At 41.5% G+C, this 27490-nt stretch overlaps 1 protein-coding gene across 2 annotated transcripts in view; it reads left to right on the top strand.

Moving 5' to 3' along the window:
* Window positions 1–27490, top strand: part of NTRK2 (neurotrophic receptor tyrosine kinase 2) — a 275952-nt gene that overhangs the window by 203286 nt on the left and 45176 nt on the right. For both annotated transcript variants that reach the window (XM_084628250.1, XM_084628249.1), the window contains exons 14-16: window positions 3779–3909; window positions 11196–11368; window positions 17705–17939. In XM_084628250.1, coding sequence (XP_084484376.1) covers window positions 3779–3909; window positions 11196–11368; window positions 17705–17939 — 539 coding nt within the window. The remainder of the gene's footprint in view (window positions 1–3778; window positions 3910–11195; window positions 11369–17704; window positions 17940–27490) is intronic.

The raw sequence follows: 27490 nt of genomic DNA, 5'->3' as shown, positions 1-27490 counted from the left end.
TTATTTGGCAAATGCAAGATTCCTGAGCTGATAAAGCTTCGGAAGAGCCTTTTCTAGTTCATCTAGTAGCTCTTAGAGTGCTTCAAATCCCTCCAATGCTACCTTAGTCACTGCCATACTAATATTCAAGAAAACTGGTGTGGAGTAAAAGACCCAATGTCCCAGATGAAGAGAGATCCAGGCTCTTATCAATAACTGAAATGTTCCTTGAGATCACCCCTTCCCCAGCCTCCTCAGAGTCTTCTTATCCACTAGCACAAAGGGGACTGTGGCCTAGTCTCTCTGACCACAATTGGACCACCCCCCAATCAACCTATATGATGTCAATTTATTAACTCTCCTCACCTTTTTTGAATACGAACCATTGGGAACTGTACAAAAATTGTAATGACTGAAGAGTTCTGAACTGCATCATTTCCAAAATATCCCTATATCATGAGCAGTAATTGAAGACTTCTGTTAGTGGCAAGGGACTGTTTACTCAATCAATTATTGCCCAGTTTGAAGTAGATGAATTGGAATGGGAGCAATTAATAAAAGGCAAAGAAAGCAGAGCAATTAGATCTAACAGGATGTGAACTCTTGGGCAATTGCTGCACATCTCAGGCTTATTGTGAGCCACAAAGCCTAAGTCATGCACCAGTGGCCCAGGAATGTGCACCCTATTTCAGCATGGTGCTTAATTTCTATTTGAAACATGCTCCACATTTGCTGAATTTGGGCTTCTCTCCAAGACACTTGACTGCAGTCCAGACTCGATATTTATTTTGTGGTGAATACTTAATAATATGAATAGAGATGAATGTAAGACAGTAAATACAGATTTGCATCTGTCAGGGGAGGATTTGGGCCTGGCTCTTGTTATAACTTTCTATCATCCTTTATTTTTAAAAAAATCCCAATGCTGGGGAGGACATGAAAATAAAGGGCCAGATCCTGAGATGATTTAAATTGTCTTAGCTCCAACAATTTCAGTGTCAACATATCAATTTACAGCACTTGAGGACCAGGACCAAAAAAATCTACGTCAAACAGTAACAACACACTTTAAAGGACTGGAATGATAAAAGGATTTGAGACCAGAGTCTCATAGAAATGGAATCCTTTGGTACAATGCACTACCATCATGAGAAAACAGGGAGCCATTCCTAGATTGCGGCAGCAGTGTCCAACCTGTGGCATGGCCCCAGAGGCCTGACATGGTGTCTATCAAGGGTGACTGTTAGGAAGAACATGTGTATTTGATTATGAATGGGAAGTGTGCTCCTTGAGCCATACCCAGTGATTTTTAATCTGAAATGTCTGAATCAGCCCTGTTGATATGAGGCGGAAAGAGGGGACACCACCTCCTCAACTGCCTCCCCGCAGCTCTAGGAGCAGCCCTGGTGTGGGCCCAGAGGGATCTGAGCATCTACTGTTCCTTCCCTATTTTGGTTGCTCAGCAGTTTCCCTGTTGGCCATCATCTATACTGCATGAGAGGAAAGTAGTTTTGGCTACTCCGTTGTTGCTTCCCTGACAGGCTGTGGAAGCCCAAGAGAGTGCTTTACTGGCACTAGCTGACCCCAGGGGATGGCTCTCCTCACCCACACCAAGAAATCCAGGAGAGGAGGAAAAAGAGTCACAGCTGAGAACCAACAACCAATTATGGGTCCCAGATTCTCTGCTCCAGTACAGCCTAAGGACTGTTCTAACTTGCCCCAGCTGTCTATGGTGCCTTAGAGACCATATGCCAGCTGAGGCTAGCTGGAGTGCAGAGCATACCAATCACCCTTATACATAACCCATGCACTAGGGGCTGTCAGAAGGGAGGTGAAGGAGTCAAATATGCTTATTCTGTGCCTACTGGGGTCTCCCCCATACTGAAGGAATCCCCATCAGGGGACTTGTAAGTGGCTTCTCTTCCCTTTGCACCACAAATGGAGTGGAGCATGCGAGAGAATATGTCCTAAAATCTTAATTTGGGGCCCCTTGCCTTTATGAAATAACATATTTGGCGCTCAGGCAGAAAAGGTTGGACACCACTGGCTTGTAGGAACCTATTGGTGGTGGGGCAGGAGTAGCCATGAGTTCCCTGCATTCCTTGCCTTATATATGGGAGTTGGGACTTTTGAAGTGCCAGGGCATGAGTATCACAGGCTCTTTTCCCCACTGTGAGCTCCTTCTCTTGCTTCCTACTGAGTTGCAGCCAGCACTCATGGAGACACTCTTCACAGGCTTGCTCTTATCTCTGGCAGACAAGCCCCAGAGGAGGCACAGGTGGCCCTGGGGCTCTATGCTGGATTATTTCAGCATCAAATTGAAATATGAATACAATATTTGTATGCAGTATGCAGGGGTCAACATCTGCGGTATGTGGCATATATGTCCATTTCCCCTCATGCTGTGGCTGCTTTCTCCTTGTGTTCTAACACTGAGGAAGAACAGGGGCAGGTGGGTTTTTTCACTAGTATCAATCAGAGCACGTTCCTGAGCAGCCTATGGCTGTGTAGATAGGTTGTTTTCTAGAGAACCTTGCTCCCATTCTATAACATCTGAATGGGCGGGCACTGGGTCAGAGATTGGTCTGTAAACTTAAATTATCCAAAGCTCACTGTAGCTTTCCTGTGTATTGATTCAACAAACATGTACAGTTTAGAAGAGATTCACCCCTATGCAAACAGCCTGCAAGAGGTATGCACCACTTAGGTCCCATTTACTTTTCAGGTCTTAATTAGGATTGAAGTGGTGTATAGGCTTTGTCCTGGTTGTCCACAGAGGGGTGAATGTCAATGTCTGTGAAACCAAATAAATGGGGCAAATTAATTCACCAGCACACTTTGGCTGCTTTGTGCCACTCCAGCAACACAAAGCAGCTGGAAACGCAACTTAATTGACCAGTTAAACTGGGCTTTCAGCTGCTTTATGTAGCTAGCACAGTGCAAAGTTGCCAGAGTATACCAGTAAGTCTGGTCCAGTATTTTCAAATATTAAATTCTTTAATTAAAGTTTGTGTTCAAAAGGAAAGAGTAAAAAAATATGCTTAAGGGCTTTATGAATTGGTCCATTAGTAGTGAGTTCTTTCAGCAGATATTTGAAAGGTTCTATCAGCAACATTCACTAAAACCTTGGTCCATCTTGTGTTATTTTTTTCTTTTACCTTCGAGCAACAGTGTAAATCATATTTGTGAGAATGAAATATCTGCCTTATCCCAGCTGTAGCGTGAAACAGACAGAGCAAGTGGCAGTTTAATTTAAGATGAACAAGCGATAAGCAGAGAGCCATGGAGTAGATTGGATTTAATTAAAAGAGGGCATACTTTATCTTCTTGGATTATGTGAATGCTTTATTTTGTTTCCTCTTTCTCCCTCCTCCCCAAATTTTTCTTTGGAGCTGAATGAAAAGGATTAGCTGCCGTTAGAGAAATAAAAATGGAACTGACATGAGAGAGGCTTGGTCTACTTCCTGCATTTTTTTACTTGTGGAAAAGCAATATTCGATCTCGTATTCAGAGGGGTCATCCAAGTCTACTGATGATCACCCCTCTCCTGATGACTGCCAGGGTCACAGTGTCATGTCTTTTAAAGCAAATAAACTGTACCCTCTCTATAAATATATTAACACACATTTCTTACAGTGATCTGGCTGATCTCTAATGACATCTATGGCATTCTTTCCACTATATGCACAGTACTGTACAGGAAAACCCTCCCCCTCCATAATGTACATATGCATCTGGGCACCCTCCCACCCTTTCCCCCAAATTCACTTCTAACATGCATTTTATGTTCACTTTACAGTTGTTCAGCACATCAAACGACACAATATTGTTCTAAAAAGAGAGCTGGGAGAAGGAGCCTTTGGGAAAGTCTTCTTGGCCGAGTGCTATAACCTCTCTCCGGAGCAGGACAAGATCTTGGTGGCGGTGAAGGTAAGAGAGTCTAGGATTTCCATTGTTAATTCATGGTTTCAACTAATGCTGTTTTTTTTGTAAATGATCCTGTTTGCCTGTTCAGTAAGCCCAGTGTAACTCCCGTGATATATGTGCAAGGGCTCACAAGGCTGATGGAATGTCAAGAGAATATGATATTTGATCTTGCTGTGGGTTATAAAATGAGAGCTGAGTTTCATAAAGAAAAGCGGGGGAAATGACAGTGTCACAATGGGGCAAAATCTTTTATGATCTATCTGAAATACGAGGAGTGAAAAATAATGGCAGAAGTGTCATTAAAAATACATGGGGACTCATGTTCGTATGTCTAAAAAAACCCTAAACTATAACCAGCTACATGACTAGGTTACACATGTAACTGCTAGTCAACGAAGAGCTATTCACAAAGGTTCATGTGGTTCTTAGTCAACTGCCAAAATTTTACAATATCACTTCCTGGCCTAAACTTTTGGGTAGAATTGTGGTGTGCTCTTAAGCTGCTGCTATGTTGAAATCCAGAAGTGACTGCATTTCAGTGCTGGAAGGGGAATTCTTGGTTATAGGTCTCCATTCTGCCCTTCCAAAGAAAAACCAATGGGAGGAGGAAAACTAAGGAAAAAACAGCAATAACTATGAAGTCGCTGATATCTGGAATTATTCTCCCCTTAGAGGGGAGGAAGAGTTTATCACCATCACAGAAAGGACCGAACTGTGCAGAGCCCCGTGCTCCAGAGGGAAATAAGGGGACATCCCCACTGATCTTGGGGCATCTGTACAGTAGCTAGGCTACTCCACAGACACTCTCCTGCCAAGCGGCGGAGCTCCTGAGGATGGTTCCCAATCCCAACTGTGGATGTACAGTAGAAAACATAGTTAACTAATCCTCACTAATTTCCACTCCAAATTTTGGAGTCTGCTGGGGGCATCTTGTGAAAAAGGCAGTTCCTCTCCTTATACCCCCACATTTGTTCTACCAAAACACACAAGGTTTTGAATGTGAAAAGTAAAAGCCCCATTAAGGTCAATGGGACTATTCATGAACGTAAGTTTTTGCAGAGCTGAGCCATGAGTTAGGGAACAGAAACAATACCATGTGACCCATTTGACCATTCACAACGAAACAACTATGTGCAAATTTTGAATATTCATGATCCGTCCATAGAGTAAAACATCCCAGCAGATCTTCTTCATGTAAATGTAAACAACAAATAGATTTGAGTAACTTGCAATGTGGAAGCAGGAAAGGAGGCTAGATTTGTCAAATGAATAATTTCTTGCAAACATTCTCTGAGTTTGTTAAGCTCACGGGTCTATGGAAGCTTGCAGGTCTTTGCAGTAGTTTAATAAAATGGATGGAAAAAAAGAAAATGTAGCCCTGAAAGGATATATCAGAGGGAGGGAGGAAGTGAGGGGTTAGAGATTACAACCTTAGGATAAGTGAATAATAACAACAATGCATAGCTCTTATATAGCACTTTTCATTCATTGTTTTGTGGAAGAGGTGAGATTGTTTTCTGACCAATTGATTAATAAATCCACACTTCCTCTCTTTTCACTCACTTAGCAGTGCAGTGGTGTAATCAGTACCTTTCCATTCTCTTACTCCCTTTGTCAATCCTGAACGAATGGAGCCCAACAGGAAGTCACTTCAGGTGCTGTTTAAACGCTGCCTGCCCACTCCCTTCTTTGCTGCTCTTTCTCACTGCAGCTCACAATGAAGAGTACCCAAGACTTTGAGGGACAGGTGTCTCCATGGATTAACGGACACAATTGTGTCAGTTCACAGCACCAGGACTGGTACAAGGCCTTATCACAATCTATACTTGGGGTAGTGCTTATTAGCCATCTGACTGATAACCAAGGAAAGAATCTAAGCCCCATGTTCCATGGCATAAGCTACCATCTAACTGAATCGATTAGGAAGAAATTTTTTGGGGGGCAGGCTATTCCCTAATTGCCCATTTGGGAGTTCTTACTCCTTTATCTGAATTATCCAAAACTGCCTGCTGTCAAAGAAAATGTTGGACTAGGGGGACCAAAGTTTTCACCCAGTATGGCAATTACCAAGTTCCTATTAGAGTTTACATTCCCTTTACTTCTGTGCATATGATAGAGCAAGGTCCTGCTCCCACTGAGGTCAATGGTAAAACTCCCCTTGATTTAAGTGGGAGCAGAATTGGGCTCTGAGGGAAATGTATCTTGAGGCAAGGTTCAAAGTACAATTATGGTATTTCTACCTTTCAGAGTTGTGGATAATTTAGAAGGATTTCACACCAGTAAACCTAGGAAAACCCCCTTGGGACTGAGAACAAACTAAAAATGTTCCTGTGAAAAAGCTTCTACCATCATAATTGAAGTGCATATTTGGTGACAAATATGTCTATCTCTGGAGGATTTAGGCAGCAAAGAAACCGAGGAAGTTGGCTCAGGGGTGAGCATCTTCTCACCTGTGTGAAATTGTTGTCACAGTTTCTTTTCATTCATTGGAGGCTCCTCTGGATCTTTGACATGCCTTCTGCTGGTTGCTGGGCAACCATAACAGCATTGTGAATGCATGTTAAGAAATAGCTGTTCTTGTGCCTTATAGAAGGAATTGGGTCTGACTCAAAATACAGCACTATCCTTGTGGGTGGACAAATATTTTAAAGTTTGATATTGATTCAGCAAATGATTTCAGAGCTCAGAGATTCAGAAAAATCTGGCTGTAGATAAAATCATATACACATCCAAATATCCATGCTTCTTCTGTTGAAAATAATACTATTTTTTGAGCCAGTTAGGTTTCATATATTTTGACCTCTAGGTTTTTTGGACAGTGCACTGTGTACAGGAACTCTTTCTGTGTGCCAGATCCTATGCACAAAAGACTTAAGTGAGATGTAAATGGTGCATAAGCCTTGTACGAGCCCTCTGTACATGGGTGGGGGGAGGCTATTCACTGCAAGGCAGTTCCAGCGGGTTTGGTGAGTGGATGGAGGAACAGTCACATGCCCCTCTATGCCACATTGCCACTCCAAACCACTACTGCAGACTTAGGGTTGCAGTACCCTCCCTAAGCCACTATCATGGGACTAGATCCATGGGCATAGGCTTGGATTCACTTGAGTCCACTAGAGTCAGATGGAGGGAATTCCTGTGGAGCACAAGTCTGCAGCTGCTTCCTGGTCCTCCTGAACCCATGGGGGTGGAATGGGCACACGTGCCTCATATTATTTTGAGCAGCTGGATGTTTAAGTCTTGATCCTGATCTCAGAAACTCAGATGCACCTCACATATATTTTAGGCTGCGAGCTAGTGGTGTGATTCCTCTGTTTGTGTGCATGTCCTTGTGCGCTCTCTCATTAAGACTCAGGTGGGTTTGTATTTGGAATGGCTAAGCTGTGTTTCTGCCGCCACTACCGTGGTTATCCTGCTATTTATACAAGCTAGCACAAGTATGTGTACATGAGCTGGGGAATCACACCCCTCGCTCGTAGTGCAAATGTGGCCTTAGAGAGTCAGCTGCTTCACTTGCATAGCCAGGCATGCGTAAGTGGAGTAGCTGATTTTATGACGCAAGTTCCTGCTATTTCTGATCTCAGGATTGAATCATATAGATGGCAATTTGGTTGTAGATTTTTGTTCCAGTTAGAGAAATTCTGCCTGTACAATACACAGAACCACAAACACAACACAAAAGAAACGTGAGGATTTTCAGCTCATCAGATCTCCCCAGTTCAGAGAGGTTTTTAAATCAAACCAGACTTTGTAGTAAATACACGACTTAACTTGTTGCATGGCATAGGGAGGGACGGTGAACCCAATTAACAGTGATAAGAATCTCATGGTGAAAGCTCAGTGCACTGTGAAGGAAACATATCTATAGAATTTTGTTATTAATAACATTAGTAGTAATAATAATTATAATGATAGCCAAACCCTCCAGTCCTTGCTTATGGGTAACCACTGTTCCCCCTGCTTTTGTGGGTATGCATTACAGCTCCACTGCATAGTGATGCAGGGTGGGGGAGGATACCAGAAGTCATTGTAACAGGTTCTGCACCGTGCACCATGGAGCACAGACCCAGAAGGGCAATTTCCAAGATGTTTCATGAATGAGGGCTTGGGCTGGGTTAGGGGAAGGGAAAAGTGTGGCCAGTGGATCCATGACTGAACAGACTCTTCTCTGTGACAATTCAGGGTGCAGCAGATGTGGGGCTTTTGCAACAGCCATGGAGCAGCTCTGCTGTCTGTGGGGAAAGATCCCTTCTTCCTCGGTTGACTTCAGGGGAAGTTTTGCATGCAGAGATTTGGCCTCTTTGTCACTAATAATGAATTCATCTTTATCTCAATTTCTTTAAGACTCTTCTGTTTCCCCACTACAGTGAGAACCAGCCAAATGCAGTATTCTGTGTCATTTGTATGTAAATTCTGTTTGCTTATTAATTTTTGCTCACCACCAGTATCTCCATGCACAAGTGTGAGCTCTCTCTCATGCAGTAAAGTTATTGTGCATGCTACATAGGGGGAAACATGAGGGGCAAGTTGGGGAGAAGTTCAAGCAACCCCCATGGTAGCAGAAACTCTCAAGTCGACCCAGGTTTTAAGCTATTATTCATTCTGCTGGTTGACGGAAAATGTGTAGTTGCTATAGCAACTGTTTCATCATAGGATAATTTTGCAGCTTCTCAGAGATAAAAAATAGTTTCTGAAACACACAATATGCCATCTTGATAGAACAAAGCTGTCAGCATTTTTACAATCTTCCCAAGGAAACGTGTGATGAGGAAGCACATATTACCCCCAAATTTTATTTTTTAAATTAGTCCTCATAATTGCTTGTTTTTAAAAACTGTTTCTACAATGAATTATTTTTCGAAAGCTGTTATATTGACAATTAGTTGAATGAGGGCCCAACTACATTACAGATAAAATCATCACAGGAAACCACATTGTGACGCAGTTGTCCCCTGTAATTCCATTATTTGCTGTAGATTAGACCTTAGCTCTGTTTCTGTACTACTCTAAAGTCCTGAACAATCTCATAATGTGTTATAACTTGGTCCCATAATGTGACTGTTCTGTGTCAGCAGATGGAACCTGAGTTTATGTTGCTATTAGATGACTTAGCTCCATATAATGATGTTGTATAACGGGTAGGTAGTGCAGCAGCTAAAAGCCATATTGCACCTGTGAGAGATAGGGCAACTATCTGCAATATCTTCGGGGGACAATATTGTCTTAAGTGTAAATGAATGGCTTGTGTATCACTGTGAGCCAGGGATTGTATACATTCTGTGAAGGGAGGATTAACACAGCTCTTCCATTAGTGAAAACAGTAGAGGATGATTAAGGCAAATCACTCAGGTTGTTACACCTCCAGAAAGGTTCAAAGGATTCTCCAGAGACCGACAGGCAAAGAAGGGACTCTTGTATAAATAGCCTGATCTTAAACTGACTCGGGGCCTTCATTTCTGGTTTCTGATCTAAAGAGTGATATGAACTTGTAACCACAGGGAAAGCCCCATTGTGGGGTTTGAATGACTAGCACCTACTAGAGCTCTATGCTGCAGTTAGGGTGATCTATGCTAAACTTTTTAATATGCACGTAGGTTTTTTGATTGTTTTGATATGTTTTCCCAGTAATGCTTTCACCTTAAGAACAAATGTGCTTGCTGAGAAGGAGGTATGTGGTGATTTGTAACTGCTGGCAGTACATAGTGCACAGCTCTAGCAAGAGAAAGCAAAGCGCGAGCATTGGTCTTCTAGGCAGATTGGCTTGCTCGGGCTATCACAAGGTAGATCAGGGAGCTGTGCAGTCTTAACAGTCCTAGTCAGAAGGGAGTGAGATGTGGGGCTCCACTGAAGAGAAGTGGCGGCAGGGAAGCCAGAAACTTTTAAGTGGGTGCCTTTGAGGGACCACAGAGGGGGAAATACAGGTGCAGTTACCCTGAAACTGTGACATCACCCTCTTCTGGTAATACTTGTGGGAGAGGGACACTTGTCTCAGAAAACACAATGAGGTTCAGAAATGCTCCTCTCAGGTAAGAAATGTCTGTGGGGTCATAGCGGAGGTAGAGGAGTGGTCTCCAAAATCTGCAGATCCTGGGATTTATGGGGAAGAAAACCCCCAACTTTGTAGAACCTTCAGGCTGGTGTCCAGCCTTTCTCTTTCCATCCCACATCGCCCGACCATCTGGTCCTTATTATAGTAGCATTTCACTTTTTTTTAAGTGAAATACATTTGGTCTCTGCTTAACTTTAAGAATGCGAGTATATGCATTGAACTCAAACTGAGTCTTTGATTGGGGCCTTAGTTTTTAAGCTGTTGTGCAGAGAGATGACCACCTATAAGTCTGCAAAATGCTTAACTCAATTTTGATGCCAAACAGCAATAACAACAACAATAAAACAATTAATTAAAACACCTACAATTATGCTAAGTATTTTAGGAGGACCAGTTCTTACTTCAAAGAACTTACAATACTCACAGGCACCAATTCCAGATTGGGGTTTTACACTAATGTAAAGCAAAAGAAACTCAGGCCCTTTGTCTACTGCTAAGATCTTCGAGGCAGGGACTGTGTTTTTGTTCTATGTTTGTTCAGCACCTAGCAATGGGGTCCTGGTCCATGATTGGGGCTTCTACAAGTTACTGCAATAGAAATAATTAATACAGTAGAACCTCAGAGTTACGAACACCTCAGGAATGGAGGTTGTTCATAACTCTGAAATGTTCGGAACTCTGAACAAAACACAATGGTTGTTCTTTCAAAATTTTACAACTGCACATTGACTTAATATAGCTTTGAAACTTTATCATGCAGAAGAAAAATGTTGCTTTTAACTATCTTAATTTGCCACAAGTACTCCTTTTCTTTTTGCGAAGCACAGAAACAGTTTCCTTACCTTGCCAAATCATGTTTTTTAAAACTTTTCCTTTATTTTTTTAGTAGTTTATGTTTAACACAGTACTGTACTATATTTGCTTTCTTTTTTTGGTTTCTGCTGCTTCTTGATTATGTACTTCCAGTTCCAAATTAGGTGAGTGATTGACTGGTAAGTTCGTAACTCTGGTGTTCATAACTCTGAGGTTCTACTGTAATAATAAATATGTGATGAAATATAGCAGAGGAAATACTATAAAATCACAGGTCTGTAATTTACTTGGATCTAGATCTGATATTTATAACCAGTGACACCAAAAATGTATTTTCTCTGTCCCTGACATAGTACTGCACCCTCATCTCCCCCCACCCCCACCACGTTCTTTATGTTTTACGTATCCCTTTCCATTTCTTCTCCAGACACTGAAAGATGCCAGTGATAATGCTCGGAAAGACTTCCATCGAGAGGCAGAATTGCTGACTAACCTACAGCATGAGCACATTGTGAAGTTTTATGGCGTGTGTGTGGAAGGTGATCCACTCATCATGGTTTTTGAGTACATGAAGCACGGAGATCTGAATAAATTCCTCAGGTAAATTCATGAAGGTGTTTCATTCTGCATAGGTGATAGTGGGCAGTGTTTCTGAAACCTGGGGAGAGGGAAAGTGTCTCAGAGCCAGGGCTCCAGCCCAAGTGAGAACCTCTGCACTGCTATTTTTAGCCCTGCAGCCCAAGCCCCATGAGCTCACGTCAGTTGACAGAGGCTCTCAGTGCCGTGTTTTCTTTGCAATGTAGACATATCGTAAGAATGAAAACCTGATAAACACCCAGTTAATTCACATTTTGTGATTTTATGTCTTGCCTCATCAAGTGTTTTACCTATTTAGAAGTATCTTTAAATCATTTCTTTACATTTTTTACATTTTACCACATGGATTGTATTCCAGTTCCCTTGGCCATAGTTTTCCACGACTAATTCTGCAGATGGTGCTTGTTTATAAAACTTTGAGGTCTTGGCTAAAATGGTATCTGATTCCAAATCATCTTTGGTTTTGCAAATCCAAAGCTTGCCTAATGAAGTTTGGCAAAATCCAACTTATCTTGTGTTTCTTATTTCTCTCTAGTGCTGGGCCCAAATGAAGACCCTGGATGGAAACACCCCTGAACTTTGGGGGAGTTTGGATCCAGATCTGCATTTTGCAGCCCATACCCTTTTCAATCTCTATTGTAAACTTGCAGTATTTTTTACAGCATTTCTCACCGCTTCTTTTGCTGCAGAAAGGCATTTGATCAAGCTTTTCTTCTGCAAAAGAATACTTTAGGTGGGGCAAGCAAAGGGGAAAGGAAAATGCAGTAACAACAGAAAGAAAACATTAAACTCCAAAAATAAATCTCTTGTATTGGAGCATAAAAGATCTAAGGAACAAAAGACAGTCAGTAGTACATTTCAAAAAAATCACTCTTTACTGTACTTGTGACTTATAGTGTAGGGTAGAGAATCACATCATGTAATTTCTTAATTTATAAAAGATGAGCCAAAACTGAAATCTCAGATCCACATCTGAGATGGAAAAAAATTACAAGAATTTCAAGAGAGAGGAAAGTTTATTCCCAAAATCCACAGCTATTTTATGGCTCTGTTTCAGATTAGATCCAGGAATTGGGTTTGGGTTTGTTTCTTGATTAGAGAGTTCCACACTGGATGTAGGCGAAATCTTACAAGATAATAGACATTTGCAACAGCGTTTTTTCATGAAATTTCTACCTCTTGGGCCTGAAATCTCGTGAGAACAGCTCACAAGAATTTGGTGCTGTTGAATCAGAAATCAGACCTTAAAGATTATCCCTGATTTAAACTCAAATGCAAACCTCAAACCCAGTGCAAACCTAATCTAGAACTAGATCCATACATTCAGCCTATCTCTGGAATTTATTATTTATGTTTGTGTTCCTGGATAGATGTTATGACTCAAATATAGACCTAAAGGCTTCAGTGCCTTTACACCGGTTTAAGTTGGGTCCGAGGAGAGGATGGTAGAACTGAGAATGTGAAACTCAGTTACAGTAAACAAACTATTTCTTTTATTTTGAAGAGTATAATAACCATTTTTAACATTTACATGATTTTAGTACCATACTTTGTATTCTGCTGCTACTCTCTGCATATCCACCAGTTTATAAACAGCGACTATATTTCACAATGAGCTATGAATGTCCCTTTAAGAAACAAGAATCTCATCCTAACCAGCAAGGTCACCCTAAGCTTGATTAAGTTTTTCAAAATTGGAAAAGGTCATTCTGTTGCTCTTTGTTGCCCTTGATTCTTAACTACACAGTATGGGGCTGGAGGAGAGGGCAAGGGTGGGGACACAAGAAAGAATATTTTGTGTTTCAAATGTATAGAGTTATAGAGTTTAAGGCCATAAAGGGGCCACCAGGAGACTAAACTATTATGTGCCCCAGGCAGAAAATAGGTGTGACTGAGGTGCAACAATGCCCAAGGCCTCTGCAATGAAAGGGAATTGATTAATATACCCAGCTAATACCGGCAAGTGACCCACACTCCATGCTGCAGAGGAAGGTGAAAACCTTCAAGATCACTTCCAGTCTGACCTCGGAGAAAATTCCTTCCCAACACCACATATAGCAATCAGTTACACGCTGAGTATGGGTGCAAAAACCAGGCAACCAAACACCTGATGAGAAAATGCTCTGTGCTGACTCAGAGGACTGGCCCTCCCGATCCAGTGTCCCATCTCCAGCTGTGGCCATCTCTGATGCTGCAGAGAAAGGAGATAACCCCCCCAAAATATTCCAGAATACATTGGGGGTGTGTGTGTGAATGAAATCCCTTCCTGACCCTGTCAGGTGACCAGTTTAAGCCAGGAAGAATGAGCTTTTAGAAATGTAAGGCATAAACCAGAAGGGAGCCCTGGGACTGTTGAGCCCTGCTACCCGCCATCACAAGCAACCCAATCATACAATTCCACTCATAAATTTGTCCACCTCTCTATTAAAAGTAATTAAGTTGTTTGCCCTCACAACTCCTAAGTGGGAGGCTGTTCCAGAATTTCACTCCTCTGATGGTTAGAAACTTTCTTCTAATTTCCAGCCTGAATTTGTTCATGCCCAATTTATACCCATTTGTTCTTGTGCCAACATTGACCTTTAAGTTAAATAGCTCTTCACGCTTCCTGGTGTTTACCTCCCACCACCGATGTATTTATAGAGAGTAATCATATCCCTTCTCAGCCTTTGTTTTGCTAGACTAAACAAGCCAAGCTCTTCCTGTCTCCTCTCATAAGATGGGCCCTCCATTTTCCTGATCATCCTAATAGCTCTTCCCTGCACCTGTTACAGTTTAACTGAATCGTTCTTGAAAATGGGTGACCAGAATTGTACGCAGTATTCCAGAGGAGGTCTTACCAATGCCTTGCACCATGGCATTAATACCTCTGTATCTCTACTGGAAATGCCTTGCCGGATGCATGTTTGGATCACATTGGTGACTCATAGTCACCCTGTGATCAATCAAAACACCCAGGTCTCTCTCTAAGTGACTTAGGATCCTACGTTCCCGTTTCAAAAGTGATTTAGTCCATTAAGTGTAATGCGACTTAGGCCCACAAGGACAAGCTTTCAAAGGTATTTAGGTGTGTATGAAGATGCAGATGAGCTCCTAATGGTGCACAGAGGTGCTTTTGAAATCCCACTTGGTGCCTGTCTGCATCTTTAGGCACCTAAATACCTTTGCAAATCTGACCCATAACTCATTTCAGTGCTTTTGCAAATTTTACCCTTTATCTATAACAATACAGTTATGAATAAGGATTGTTCCATTAGGGGCCAATTGCTGAATCCTGTGTGTTGTCACAAAGGAAGCATTAGATAATACTAATGATCTAGTATGGTAGAGTAATATTGCTCGTTCTTGATTTGCCTCACAGTGTGCAGATTTGTAAGGATATGCAGTGATGTGCATCTGGGTATCAAAGATTGAAATCAACTCTTTACTATGTAGAGCTGCTATCATAAATTAATAGGTGCTGCCAAAAATAACTCATGGGCCAGCCCAAGAATCTGTTGGCCTTGTGCATGTACTCTGTACACTAGTACATGCTGCCCCACATAATAATAAACAAGCACAGAATTTGCTCTTAAGTGAAAACATTTGCATAGGGGACAGCAAATTCTGCAAAGTCTTCCTGATAGTTTCCAGCACCTTGTTCCACCAGAAGGGTGAGGGTGTCCGATTAGGCCTTCTGAACCTACCAGTTCCAGGGATCTACTGGAGCCAGTGCCATCTGCATAGACGCTATGTTACCATCCTGCCTCCTTCCACCACAGCAGCTTGCCCACATTTCCCTGTTGGGATAGCCCTGGTAAATCTGACAGGGTTTCCCCAGTGTATAAAGTGCCCTGGGAGCCTTTGGTTCCACAGTTAAACTGGCTATATGAACTATAAATCAGATTTTTTTCTCTGGGGGAGATATGCAAGCTACTTGCTTCACTTTTATGGCCCTTCATTGCCTATCCCCACCCTGTCTATAACCTCTTCTTCTGAGACATTGACGCCACCTCCACTCTGCAAATGATGCCAGTCTTGTCTGCCTGTTTGTAAAATTTCAACATTAAAACAAGCTGGAATTGTAGCTGCTTATTAGTCATCATTTGAAATATTTATGTATTTGTTTATGTATTTGCTGATTAGATATTGTTTTATGACTCCTGCACTCTGGTTTTGAAATATCTTAAGTAATACAGCTTAGCAGATAGTATATGTGCTACATTGGGGCGGTTTTATTAATAAGACGTATTTAGAACATAAAATGATTACGTTGGGACAAGCTGGTTAATCTGAACTTAAATTTGTCATTCCTCTCACATGTGTTACAGCTTGTACTGCAGATGAAAGGTTAGTTGTAATCAGTCTGTAAAAGAGCATCTATTTCTTACCCTGCAGCGCCACCCAAGGCCGTCAGGGGAAACTGAATCCAGAGTTTAACCAATGTACGACCAAACTGAGTATTAGCTGCTTCCTGCAGCATAATGTCGTGTTTCAGGACTAGGACCGCATCCTGAAGGTCAAAAGCTTCCCTGTGTGTACCGTTGTGGCATAGGAGGGATGATGTAGATCAGGCGGAGTCTATGCTACTGTCTCTTACAGCTGTGCATTGCTGGAGATAAGGATTTCATGATTAACTAGGAAGATAAGCAAGATGGGTTCAACATTTAAAAAATGCAGAAGTTTAATTAGAAAAGAAATATGTGGTGAAAGGCAAATAATTTTCTAAATTAGTAAAGATCTGCAGCTTCCTTCATGAGGAGGCCTATTAAAAATCTGTGTGATGAGGATGTACCGTACTTTTCATTATGAATTCACATTTGGGTTTTAGCCTGGGATTTCACATCCTGCCTTTACTCCTTTAACTGCCACCAGTTGCACAGCTGTCCATGCTCCATGGCAAAACATGTGCAGCTAGCTTTTCTGTAGTGCCAGCTGCAGTCCCAGGAATGTAACAAACCTTCCTTCATTTAGCTCCCAGATCTGTCACTTCACCTGTGAAGTTTTTCTCCCTCCCAGCAATTTTTATATCATACTTCTGGTAGGTAGTATCATAATTTGATTTTGGGGATTTTGATTAATTTGCAAACCTTTTCCAAGCTCCTATACCCTCCTCCCAAGGATGAATTAAGGCTAAACATAACCCATATTGATCCAGAGCGTTTGTTTGGGGTGAGGAATGGGGTCTATGGGAAATCAAATCACTGAGTAGGGGAGGGTTGTTTAAAAAAAAAGAGGAGTGAGGGGAGAAGTTGGCCCATTTGGAAGGTCAAACCTACATATGTGGAGGGAAGGTGCTGCTGTGGAATAAAATAATGGGGCAGATTGGAGGAAGGGTATTCAGAATGTTGAAACACATCAGGGTGGGGAATGATCAGGGCCCACTGACCTCTTTAGTCTTGCCTTAATTCACTGTTAGGGAATGGCGAGTAAAGCTTGCCCTAAAACAGTGTCAGTAATTACAACAGAGAAATTATATATATATGTATATTTGGTTGTGCCACAACGAGCTATCAAGGGCATGATCCCTGCCCCAAAGAGCTTTGTAATTTCTCATGTGAATGGGCTGATCAGTTTGTGCTAAGGATTTGCTGTACTTCAAAGCTAACCTAGAACCAGTGAAAGAAACCCAGCTTTCTGATCTGGCATGGCTGTGCCAACTGGAATGAGTTTTGTGAACTGTCCCCTGTGCATCAGGTGGGATTCACCACCCATGGGAAAGTCAACAAAAGGCACCTGGGATTGGTGGAACTACTTCATGTGGATGGTAAATTAAGTGTGAAAATCTGAAATCATTCCTCTTATTTCTTTTTTGTGTTCCCCAGAGTAAAGTTAGCTCTCTCACCTTAAATTAAATGATAATAATAATAATTATAATAAAAACACGTGCGTCATGTCCCATCTCCCTGTGGAAGGGGATATTAGGCTTTAGAAAGAGGGAAGCAAAATGATGTTACTGCAGTGGCCTTTCACCTCTAGAGACCTAAGTATAAATCCTGTCTTTGATGTTCTCCTGCTGCCATACATTTAGAATAACTGGCAGCCTTTGCCCAGGAAAGGCCCCTGTGCTGGAACAGCAGGGGCATAGCAGATTAGGATGGGATGTAATGTTATTAGTCCCATTTCCTTACTTTCATGAGCAATATATTCAACCACCTCTCCTCCTCACCCTGAAAGAAAGAAAAAACAGGGAAGGAAAAAAACACTGAGACAAATTCATTCCTACCACACATGACTTTAGCCCATCACCTTTAAATAAGCCACTATTACATTTTCAGATTCCCTAATGCCAACTCCACAGTCACTCAAGTTTATAAGTGACCTCTTATTTCATGAGCCCGTAATTTTGTGTGCTCAATGCAGGGCACATGGACCAGATGCAGTACTGATGGCAGAAGGCAACCTTCTAGCTGAGCTGACCCAGTCCCAGATGTTGCATATTGCCCAGCAGATTGCATCCGGCATGGTTTACTTGGCATCACAACACTTTGTGCATCGTGATCTTGCCACCCGGAATTGCCTGGTTGGTGAGAACTTGCTGGTGAAGATTGGAGATTTTGGAATGTCCAGAGACGTGTACAGTACTGATTACTATAGGGTAAGTGAACTGTCACTTTCAGGAGTAACTGAGGTCTTGTTCAGTCATCTTATCACATTGCTCATACTGATGCCACTTTTAAACTGGATTATTCGCACATCCTGGACCCTTAAAGAATTGGATATGGACGGTGAATCTGAGTTTTAAAGTTTGGTAAATTTGGAAGCTCCTGGCAAGAGCTGATGGAGAGTCCTTTTGTTTATGTATGCCTGCTTTAGTTTTCTTATTAAAAAGGTTTAAAAAATCCTTCAGAGGTCAGAAATTTGGCAAGTTTACTAGTCTGCAAAAAAGAAAGGGTATCTTTAAAGGGATGATAGTTGGTCAAATTTGGCCCAACACTTAGGTATTATAAAAATGTGTTCTTACAAATGTCTAAGACTGGTGGATTGCTTGAATGGATATAACCTGTAGGCAACAGCACTGTACCTATGAAAATTATTTCAGTCAGAAAGAGACAAAGACTAAGGCAGAACCCTTTACTGGTGATATGCTCAGCATCCAAAAAGAAATGCCTCATAGCTGACGATAAGTATTTCCTGTCTTAAACTGATTGTGTTTGCTTTGTTTCACTCTGATGATGGTTGCACTTCAGTGGCGGGCAAAGCAATCCTGGTATATATGTCCATACGCTGTCCAAGATGATTTTCATTGACATACACGGGAGTCAGAATTTATCTCAAGAGTTTAATTTTTCAAATTTGCAAAGGACTTTGAAAGCCTTATGGATAAAATGTACTGTATACTTTAATGATCAGTATTGGTGTTATGTGATAAATATCTCTGTCATCTCCACCTTAATTTAGCTGCTGATTCCATAAGAGGACAGAGCTGATTCTGCACAGTTGTTTGTGAGAGGCCTGAGAAGAGACTGTTTTTACATATGAGTGGGGCGGGGCAGGGCAGGCTACACACAGGAAATACTGTGTAGTATTTATATTTACTGAGTTGTTTTAATTAACAGCTGAGAACCACAAATCTTTTTGTTTTTGTTGTTTATTTCTTCCTTTTTTCAGTGCGTGAAACCTAGCGTTTAGTAAACATATGAACCAGATTCCTGTCACATTTTGTCTTTGGGAATCTGCTATTTCAAGCTATTTGAACATTGTAATATAAGTATGACATCATTTCAAAACTTGAAAAAACATGTACTGTAGTGGTTGTTGGCTATACAGCAGAGCCCTGTTTATCAGATCCAATTGGGACCAGGGCCAGATCAGATGATCAAAAATTCAGATAATCCGGAAAATGGGAAAGTGCGAGGCTGTAGTGCTGTCTAGCGGCCAGAGGAAAGATCGCCTGCTTCTGGACATGTATGCACTGGATGTTCAGTTACTATGGAGAGCCGGATAATGGAAAGTTGGATAAACAGGGTTCTACTGTATTTTTTTTATATCAGAGAGGATTACAGCAGGGGATTGAGAATCAGGATTTGTGGAGGTTCTTATTTACATCTAAAATATCAACACTACTTACTGTGACTCAGGCAAATCACCACTCTGTGCTTCGGATCACCCCATCTGTAAAATTGGTATAAGTGAACTTATTTACCTTACAGAACCATTGTGAATCTTGATAAGGTATGTTTGTAAAGCATGTCGACAATCTTAACTAGAAGGTGTACTATATTTTCAATGCCATTTTTCATTATAAGTACCTTTGTTTTACACTTGCTCTTGAACAAAAATTGATGATTCCAAGCTGCAGAAGGGCAGATGGGAAAGGGTTGGAAACATGGATCTAATGCCATCAACCTCAAATGGGGCAAATCCAGACTTGGCACAAGTAGGTGGAACTTTATTGACTTTGATAGAGTTTTGCACACTTACACTACGTCTGAATTTGACCCACAGTGCATATTCTTGCCATATCTGTACTCAGGCAAAACTCCCACTGAAGTAAATGGGAGTTTACACAAAGGGCAAGATCCCACCCTGGATGGCCCCAGGCCTGCAGAGAGCACAGGCCACATAGCAATTGGAGTTAACAGGAGGAATTCTGGATGAGTCAGGAGGAAAAGTGAAAGTAAAAGAGTGAGTTGTGCAATAATAAATGTGGGTATGGAATGAATGAGGAGGGAAAGTAAGTCTGTGGAGAGGGATGAGTGACTGAAAGGGCAGACAAAATGTTGATGGCAGCAGAACGAATGGGGGATAGGGTAGGGAGAGATTCTGCCTATGGGCCGGATCCTCAGCTGGTATAAAGCAGCATGGCCCTGTTGATGTCGATGAGCTATGCCAATTTACATCAGCTTAGGGTGGGACACACAGATGTTGCCCTTGAGCTTGGGCAGTCATTCCTTCTGCACACTGAGAAGAAGCTCCACTGCTCCACACCCAGCAGTCTGTGGGCAAATGCAGAAGAGGAACAGGGTCATGGCCTGCCTCTCACCTCACCTTTCAGACTGTGGTAGCACGTCTGGCACTGCTAGTAAGGATCAGGGACTACGTTCCCCAATAAGATTCTGGCCAGCCCTGCCCAGAGACATGGGGGGGCTAGTCATAATGGGGTCTTGAAAGGATCAGGTCAGTAGTGATTTGCCAGAGGGCTGCCCAAAGAATTATGGCAGTGGCGGGGATGGATAGTGACGCTGCCGTAGATGACGTTGGGGTGCCTCTGACCTCTGTTTATAGTCAGGTAAGTCTTTTTAACAGTTAAAGTTTAATTAGAAGTAGGGAGATGATTCTTCCCCTGCGCTTGACAGTTATATCGACAGCGAACTGGAGGGATTTATACTGCTCCAAAATGCACAGCAAGGAATGATTTGGCGCTTGCCAAAATCCACACAAGTGGGTATTACTCTGAGACAATTGGTCAGTCAACTGAGATTCTAGGTTTGATCAGAGAGGATTGTTTTATGTTTGTTTAGTTAAATGACGATGGTCCTTAGCCCTTGCACACTGTCAGATTGCTAATGGCCTTCTGCACTGTGTCAGTGCAGTCATACAGAGATACTGCAGAGATGACTGTGGAGAGAAATAACGGTTAGCTACTGGCTAGTGTGTGTGCAGTGTGGCATTGGCTGCACAGGCCTTTATTTATTTATTTATTAATCGGGGTCTGTCAGGAATCTTGGTGGAGTGGGGGGGAGCAAGATAATTTAATTCGCTAGTACAAACGCTAACGTGTAATGAAACTGCAATAGTTTTCTAAAGCCAGACCAAATGAGCCTGAGGACACAATGAAATTGCAATGGCTTTTCCTCCCTAGTGCCGTCACCCACCCAAGTCAAAATAGGACGACTAACAAGCAATTAGTTTGTCACCTGCTTTAAAGAGCTCTGCTGACACTCTGCAGAATTACATTCCATTTATGGCAGCACGTCCTTGCATTGATTTGAAAGAGTCTGTATTTCACAATGGTTGGGGGCTTTTATTTATTTTGCTGATGTCTATTTTTTGTTGCTCACGCTCTCATCCCTTAAGACTTGGGGTTTCCTGTTTTTCTTTCTGACATCCATTTGACTCATCCGCACTACTCTGTGACATGCTGTAGTGACATTGGATCATGGTTACAATCACTTTTCTGCGTATTCATTCCTGTACTCAGAGATACTATTTCAAACTATTTTATGCATCCACTTCAAGTTTGCAGGTACCTGCTCTATACTTACATTTAATATACTTTTTTGTTTTATTTATTATAAACAAGAAAATAAGCAAGGAAGGTCAGCTTCTCACAGTTTCAGGAATAAGCTAACATGGATTTGTTTTAAATATAATGCCATTCCAACCTAATCAGAGATTTGCAGGATTGATACAGTGACTCTGGTGAAATCCTTACTGCATTGAGATCCATTGAGCATAGGCGTTATGTCATTGACTTCGCTGAGATCAGAATTTCACCCTCTGTCTTTATATGTACTTGTACAGCACAGTACACAGACAGGCCTTGTTCCTCATTTGGGCATCTATCAATAAAATATTAAAGGCTAGATTGTGATTAGCCCTTATGCAACCATACAAGGCATAGGGAATGAAGTAAGAACTTCTCTTCCCCACCTGCACGCCCACTAAAGAGCAAGTCAGAACTGCAGACCCATGTTCAAAAGAGCATAGGAGCTGTTACTGAATTGTTCATGCTTTCTCAGGAGCACCTGCCCAAAAAAGGGTGGGAAGGATCAGAAATTATTCAAAGCCATAGCAGCTAATCTGGCTGGCCATGTAGTGGAGTATATACAACACTCTAAGGGTATGTCTACACAGCAAAGAACAACCCGCGGCTGGCCTGTGCCAGCCAACTCAGGGTTTCAAGACACAGGGCTGTTTCATTGCTGTGTAGACTTCCAGTCTCAAGCTGGAGCCTGAGCTCCAGGACCCTCCCATCCCCGCAGGTCCTATAGCCTGGGCTCTGGCCCAAGCCCGGAAATCTACAGAGCAATAAAACAGCCTCTCAGCCTGAACCCCAGAAAGCCCGATCTGGCCACAGGTTTTTCTTTGCTGTGTAGACAAACTCGAAAAGGGATGTCACAAATTCCTCCCTCCCTTGAGCACTGAGGAGCTTCAAAGGCTCCATGCTAACAGTATAATCTAGTGTTTAATACAACAAGAACAACAACAATAATATTTAATAATAATAAATCTGTCAGGTGACATGGTTTCTCTGGCTTGACTTTGAGTGAGTCACTTAAAAGTGATCTGCAAAGGCCAAAAAACAGGGCTTGGGCCATTTTTGTTTCTTTTGATGTTTAAAGAGGGCCAGGAAGACTTTTTTGGAAAAAAAAAATCTGTTTTTTTCCCCTTGTTTGATATTTTTCATTTGACATTCAGGTCTTGTCTAGCCTAGTTGTGACTGGAGAACTAGTGAAACGATATCACGACTCAGAAAGCTGAGCAAATGGAAATGGGAGCGATTTTTAAATAAAACTATAGAATTATTTGGGGTTTTGCTTTATCTATTTGTTTTGTGTTAACTCCTGTTTAACTCCTATGGTAAATGAACACATTGGACATAGGACACCTTTGTTAAAGATTAAATACTGCCTACCCCTTCAGTTAATGTGCAAGAACTCAGTACCCTTCTGAGACCTCAAGAAAGTTCTCCCACAATGATAAAGATGACCAGACTTGACATTCCTGATATTTCTGTGGTAAAAATCAAACAGATTTTAAAAACCCAACAACTCTCTACATCATAGAAAAAACAACAAAAAATAAAATCCCATTCAAAAAATCCTTTGCAAGTCATCTTAATCTTGAAAGTCCTGTAATTCTTAGCAAATACTATAAGAATGGGCCAGATTCTGATCTCAGATATATAGGTCTAAATCCAGCACAACACCCTTGAAGTCAGTGGAGTTAAGCTGGTTTTAAACTGGTGAAACGGAGACCAGAATCTGGCCCAGTTATGTATAGTTATTCCTTAGAATATGAGCCTGATCCTAGTATTGTACAGCGTTCAGTTCCTGGCAACTGCCCATTATATGCTTTCTGGTGACTCAACATGCAAACTATTTGTAAAAGATAATGCTAGTAAAATAATCACCCAAGGGTGATCTCACTAAGCCTATTTCCAGGACAAAGTGCATGTTTGTAAAGAGAATTAATGTATGACAGCAAGATGCTAAAAAAAAAGACAAAGTTGGGGTTTATATCTATTTGAGCTGTAACTAGCCAATTACAGAGCACAAATGTTTACAGCCAGGGACAAGTGTCTCTCTGTTTGAAAATGGCAGTAGTGGCAGACACCTCCCTACTGTCAGTACACAGCTGTTTACCCATGGGGGTGAGTTTGGCGGAGGCTGCACAGAGGAAAAGCAAGAAAGAGCTGTGAGTCAAGCAGCTTGCCAAGGCATCTTCGTAGGTGTGTGTATTGAATTGTCACAGTTTGAAGGCTTTTTATTAGCTGCTATTTCAGCATCTAATGCTCAAATGAAATTATCTCCTTCCCTATAAGGTCTTTTCAGCTTTGCTCCTCTGTCATAGACCAACGTACACATTGCATTGCGCAAAGAGCTAGAGTGTGACAGAGGGCTCCGATAGCCCTGGAGTATGCACACCAGTGTGCAGATGGTTTCACATAACTGATGATAATCCTATATACTGTAAATAATGGGCCAGCTAAATTAGTGTAAATCTGGAGTATCTCCCTTAAAGTCAATATAGTTACTTTGGTTTTACACTTGTATAACCAAGACCAGAATTTGCCCTAGAAGATTTTAGATGATTAATGTGAGCTTTCAGGAGGTCACCACTATGACTGTTATTAGGAGTTTATATACAACAGAGTAGAGTCATATCCTGGTGGCCAGGTTTAGAGCTGGCACACTTGGGCACAGATCCCTTGCCATTCATGGAGCTGCACTGACTTGTGCCAGGGCTGAATCTGGTTTTGGATCTCTGTTCATTCACAGATGTGGTAATTTCTCAAATACTGGTTTACATGTCAGCTTTGCATAGGTTGAACAGGTTCATAGACTTAGTTTTTATTTCTGTTTCCATCTGTTCTCCATTGACACAGACCATACACAGTATATCCTAGGAGGAGAGCCCAAGACTGTTTTGCAGAGAGCTTCTCTCTTTTTGCCTCGTAATCCTGACTGAACAGAGCTGGCTAGAGGAAGGAGTGTCACATGCCCAGAGCCTTTAATGTGCTATATCTAACAATGGCAGGCCATTACAGTACATATATCCTCCATGTACGGAGATATTATGGATGCTAAAGTAAGAGAACACAATAATAAACTCATCTCTGTCTGGGCTTGTGTTGATCATCTGAGTTTGACCTATTGTATTTTGAGAGATCTGGGTTTTGGATTTCATGATGTTGGTGACTTGTCATTTCAGGAGCTTAAGAACTCTATCACACAATTCCTTTGATTTAAAAAGGAAGAGAAACCATAGACAGACATCTGTGAGGCTGATACGATACACAACTGATTTTGAATGAGTAATTATGATATATATGCAGTATTTTAGAAGACACATCACATTTTCAAAACCAGTCATAAAATGGCACATGCAAAATGCACATAAAATGACCCACTGCAAATGTAATAGGGAGTGTTGTGTCTGAGTGCTACCTGCCTGCACAGTTATTCATTTGTGTGCACAAAGTGGTTTTTGTGCACAGACAAACATGCATTTTGTGGGCACAGTTTAGGCAGGTAGAGCAAAATCCATCCTTGGTGTAATTCCATTGTCTTCACTGGACAATTCCATTATCTTCACTTCACTTCAGGGATGCATTTGGCCCCTGGTTTAGAAAAAATAGATCATCAAATGAAAGTTTTTTAAAAATCATGATGAACAAATTTGTTTTGCTTAATTCTTAGACCACTAGCTCATTATGAACTTGAAAATTTGAATCAAACTCTAACTTTACGGGCTTATATTTTGCTTAAGGACTCTTAAAAAAAAAGTTGAGGGACGGCAGAGAGAAAAATAGGGTGAAATATAGGGCTGAGTAATAAACATAAAATTCTAAAGTAATTGTGGCAAATACAGTGGGCCTGATTCTGCTTCCAGGTATTTGATTTTCCATTGGAGTTGGGTGCCTAACTGCCCTCTGTGTCTTTGAAAATCTCCCTGTACACTAGGTTTACACTAGAGATGGTTGTCCATGAGGCACCACAGTGACTCAGCTATGCAGAGACAGCAGTCTTGGGAGATATAGGGTAGCCAGGAAAGGGGGGAGGCATGATAAACCCAAACTACAATTCCAGTGAGGCACTGCGGGCAAGTACAGAGACTAATGTTAGCTCAACCCAAGCAAAATGTTTATATAATGTTTGGAAATGTAAAAGAATTTTGTTTTGATCAAATATGTCAAAACATTGTGACATTCCCAAATTGAAAAATTTTGGAACTTTTTTCTTCCACTATAAGTTTTGATATTTCTACTTTTTGTTCCAATTTTGTTTGAAAACAAATGTCAAAATCAGAATTTCCCAAGGGACATAGATTCCGGTTTTGATCAGTTCTGTTTTGCACCAGTGTAATACCACAGCATTCAATGAAACTACAGCCAATTGACACAAATAAGAGAAGAATCAGACCCTGTATGTATACTGTGTGTAGGACATCCACCTGTGTCAACTTATCTTTTGGGGGATTCTTAGCACAGATGTCCATTTACTTAGAGTATCTTTTTAAAAAACGCATTTACAAAATTAAATCAGCCTTAAAAAAACAAAAGCACACACATAGGTCTAAATTGGAGCAAAGCAATGATTCACAACCTGAAATTAGTTCTGTGAACCCTAGAGCTGGAGAGGCTTGGAAAATCCTGATCAGAAAGTCTGCCTGCTGCCAGTAAATAGGAGCCGGATCCTGGGAGGTCCTCAGCACCTCCTTGGGGGTGCTGGAAGGCCTTCACTCCTATTTAAGCCCTCAGCATCTGACAGGACTATGCCTTGGATCAGAAATCTTCTCACCACAAACCAAAACTTGCTGCACATTAGTTTATAGGAGAGGGAGTTGTTTTCATATTCTGCTTATTGAAGACAATGGAAGTTTTGCACTGATTTCAGTAGGGCCAGGATTTCACCCAGGGTCTTTCAAAGCAAATTTTCAATCAATATTTACTTCTCATTGTAAAGATGTGGACATAGATTGCTATGAGGTGTGACTCCTATGGTACCTGTTCCTGGACAGAGTACAGACAGAGAAAACTTAGATCTACATGCACACCACTTATAGCATTTTGTAATTGTGGGGATGGGCATGGTATAAATACCGATATCAAAAGAAAGACACTGTACAGGAATGTATGTACTTACTCCCATAAGCATTCATTTGGGTTAGCAATCTGGAAAATGACAGAATTTAGGGGGTTAACAGTCAGAGTTGTTCACTTTGTGTGTTGTACAGCATGAAAAAAAATCTGGGAACAGCGTGGTAATAAAATCCGTTCCTGAGGGATCAAACCTCTCTGAGCCTTTCCACCACAGTCAGGAACTGGAATTAGCTCATCACTACTGCAGAACACTGATGCACCTTGTGGGAAATTGGCATTGCCTTCCAAGTGAAGTGGACACTGCAAAGAAAGGCCATCCAGAGAGATCAGGAGGAAAGGGAGGTTTCTTTTGAGAGGTGGTCACTGAGCAGCTCTCAACAGAATCTTCATTAGCCTCCAACAGGGGGGCTTTTTTATGCAAATAGCCTCTCTTCTTGAAATAGGGAAAGCGGTTGCTAAGCAGTTTTCCTAAACAAACATTTTTTCCTGGTCCAAGGACAATGGGGACATTTCTGCTAACAGAAGTGAAGAAGTGTGGAAAAGGAACAGTGATGATTAAACTGAAATATAATATGTAAAGGGGATGGCTGGAGGTGGTGAAGGAACTGTGTCAGTGAGTAACACAGCAAAAGCCTGCAATTCTGACTCTGTAGATTAATACATGAGTATAAAAAAGCTATTAACAGAGGAAGTAGAGGGTGTGTTGTATAAAACTAGGCTTATTCTCTTCACTGTAACAATTTTTGACTCACTGGAAGAGCAGGGACCCTGTAACAAACCCCTGCTTCTTATCTGGTGGGACTACACTCGGCAGAATAAGTCACAGGTACCCAAATTGCATGTAAATAGGGCCTACTACCCAAGTATACTTTGTTTTA

Source organism: Lepidochelys olivacea (assembly GCF_965140295.1).
Source record: "Lepidochelys olivacea isolate rLepOli2 genome assembly, chromosome: 5".
Lineage (NCBI taxonomy): Eukaryota > Metazoa > Chordata > Testudines > Cheloniidae > Lepidochelys > Lepidochelys olivacea.
The sequence above is the reverse complement of the archived record's forward strand: the minus strand, read 5'-3'. Positions and strand labels throughout refer to the sequence as shown.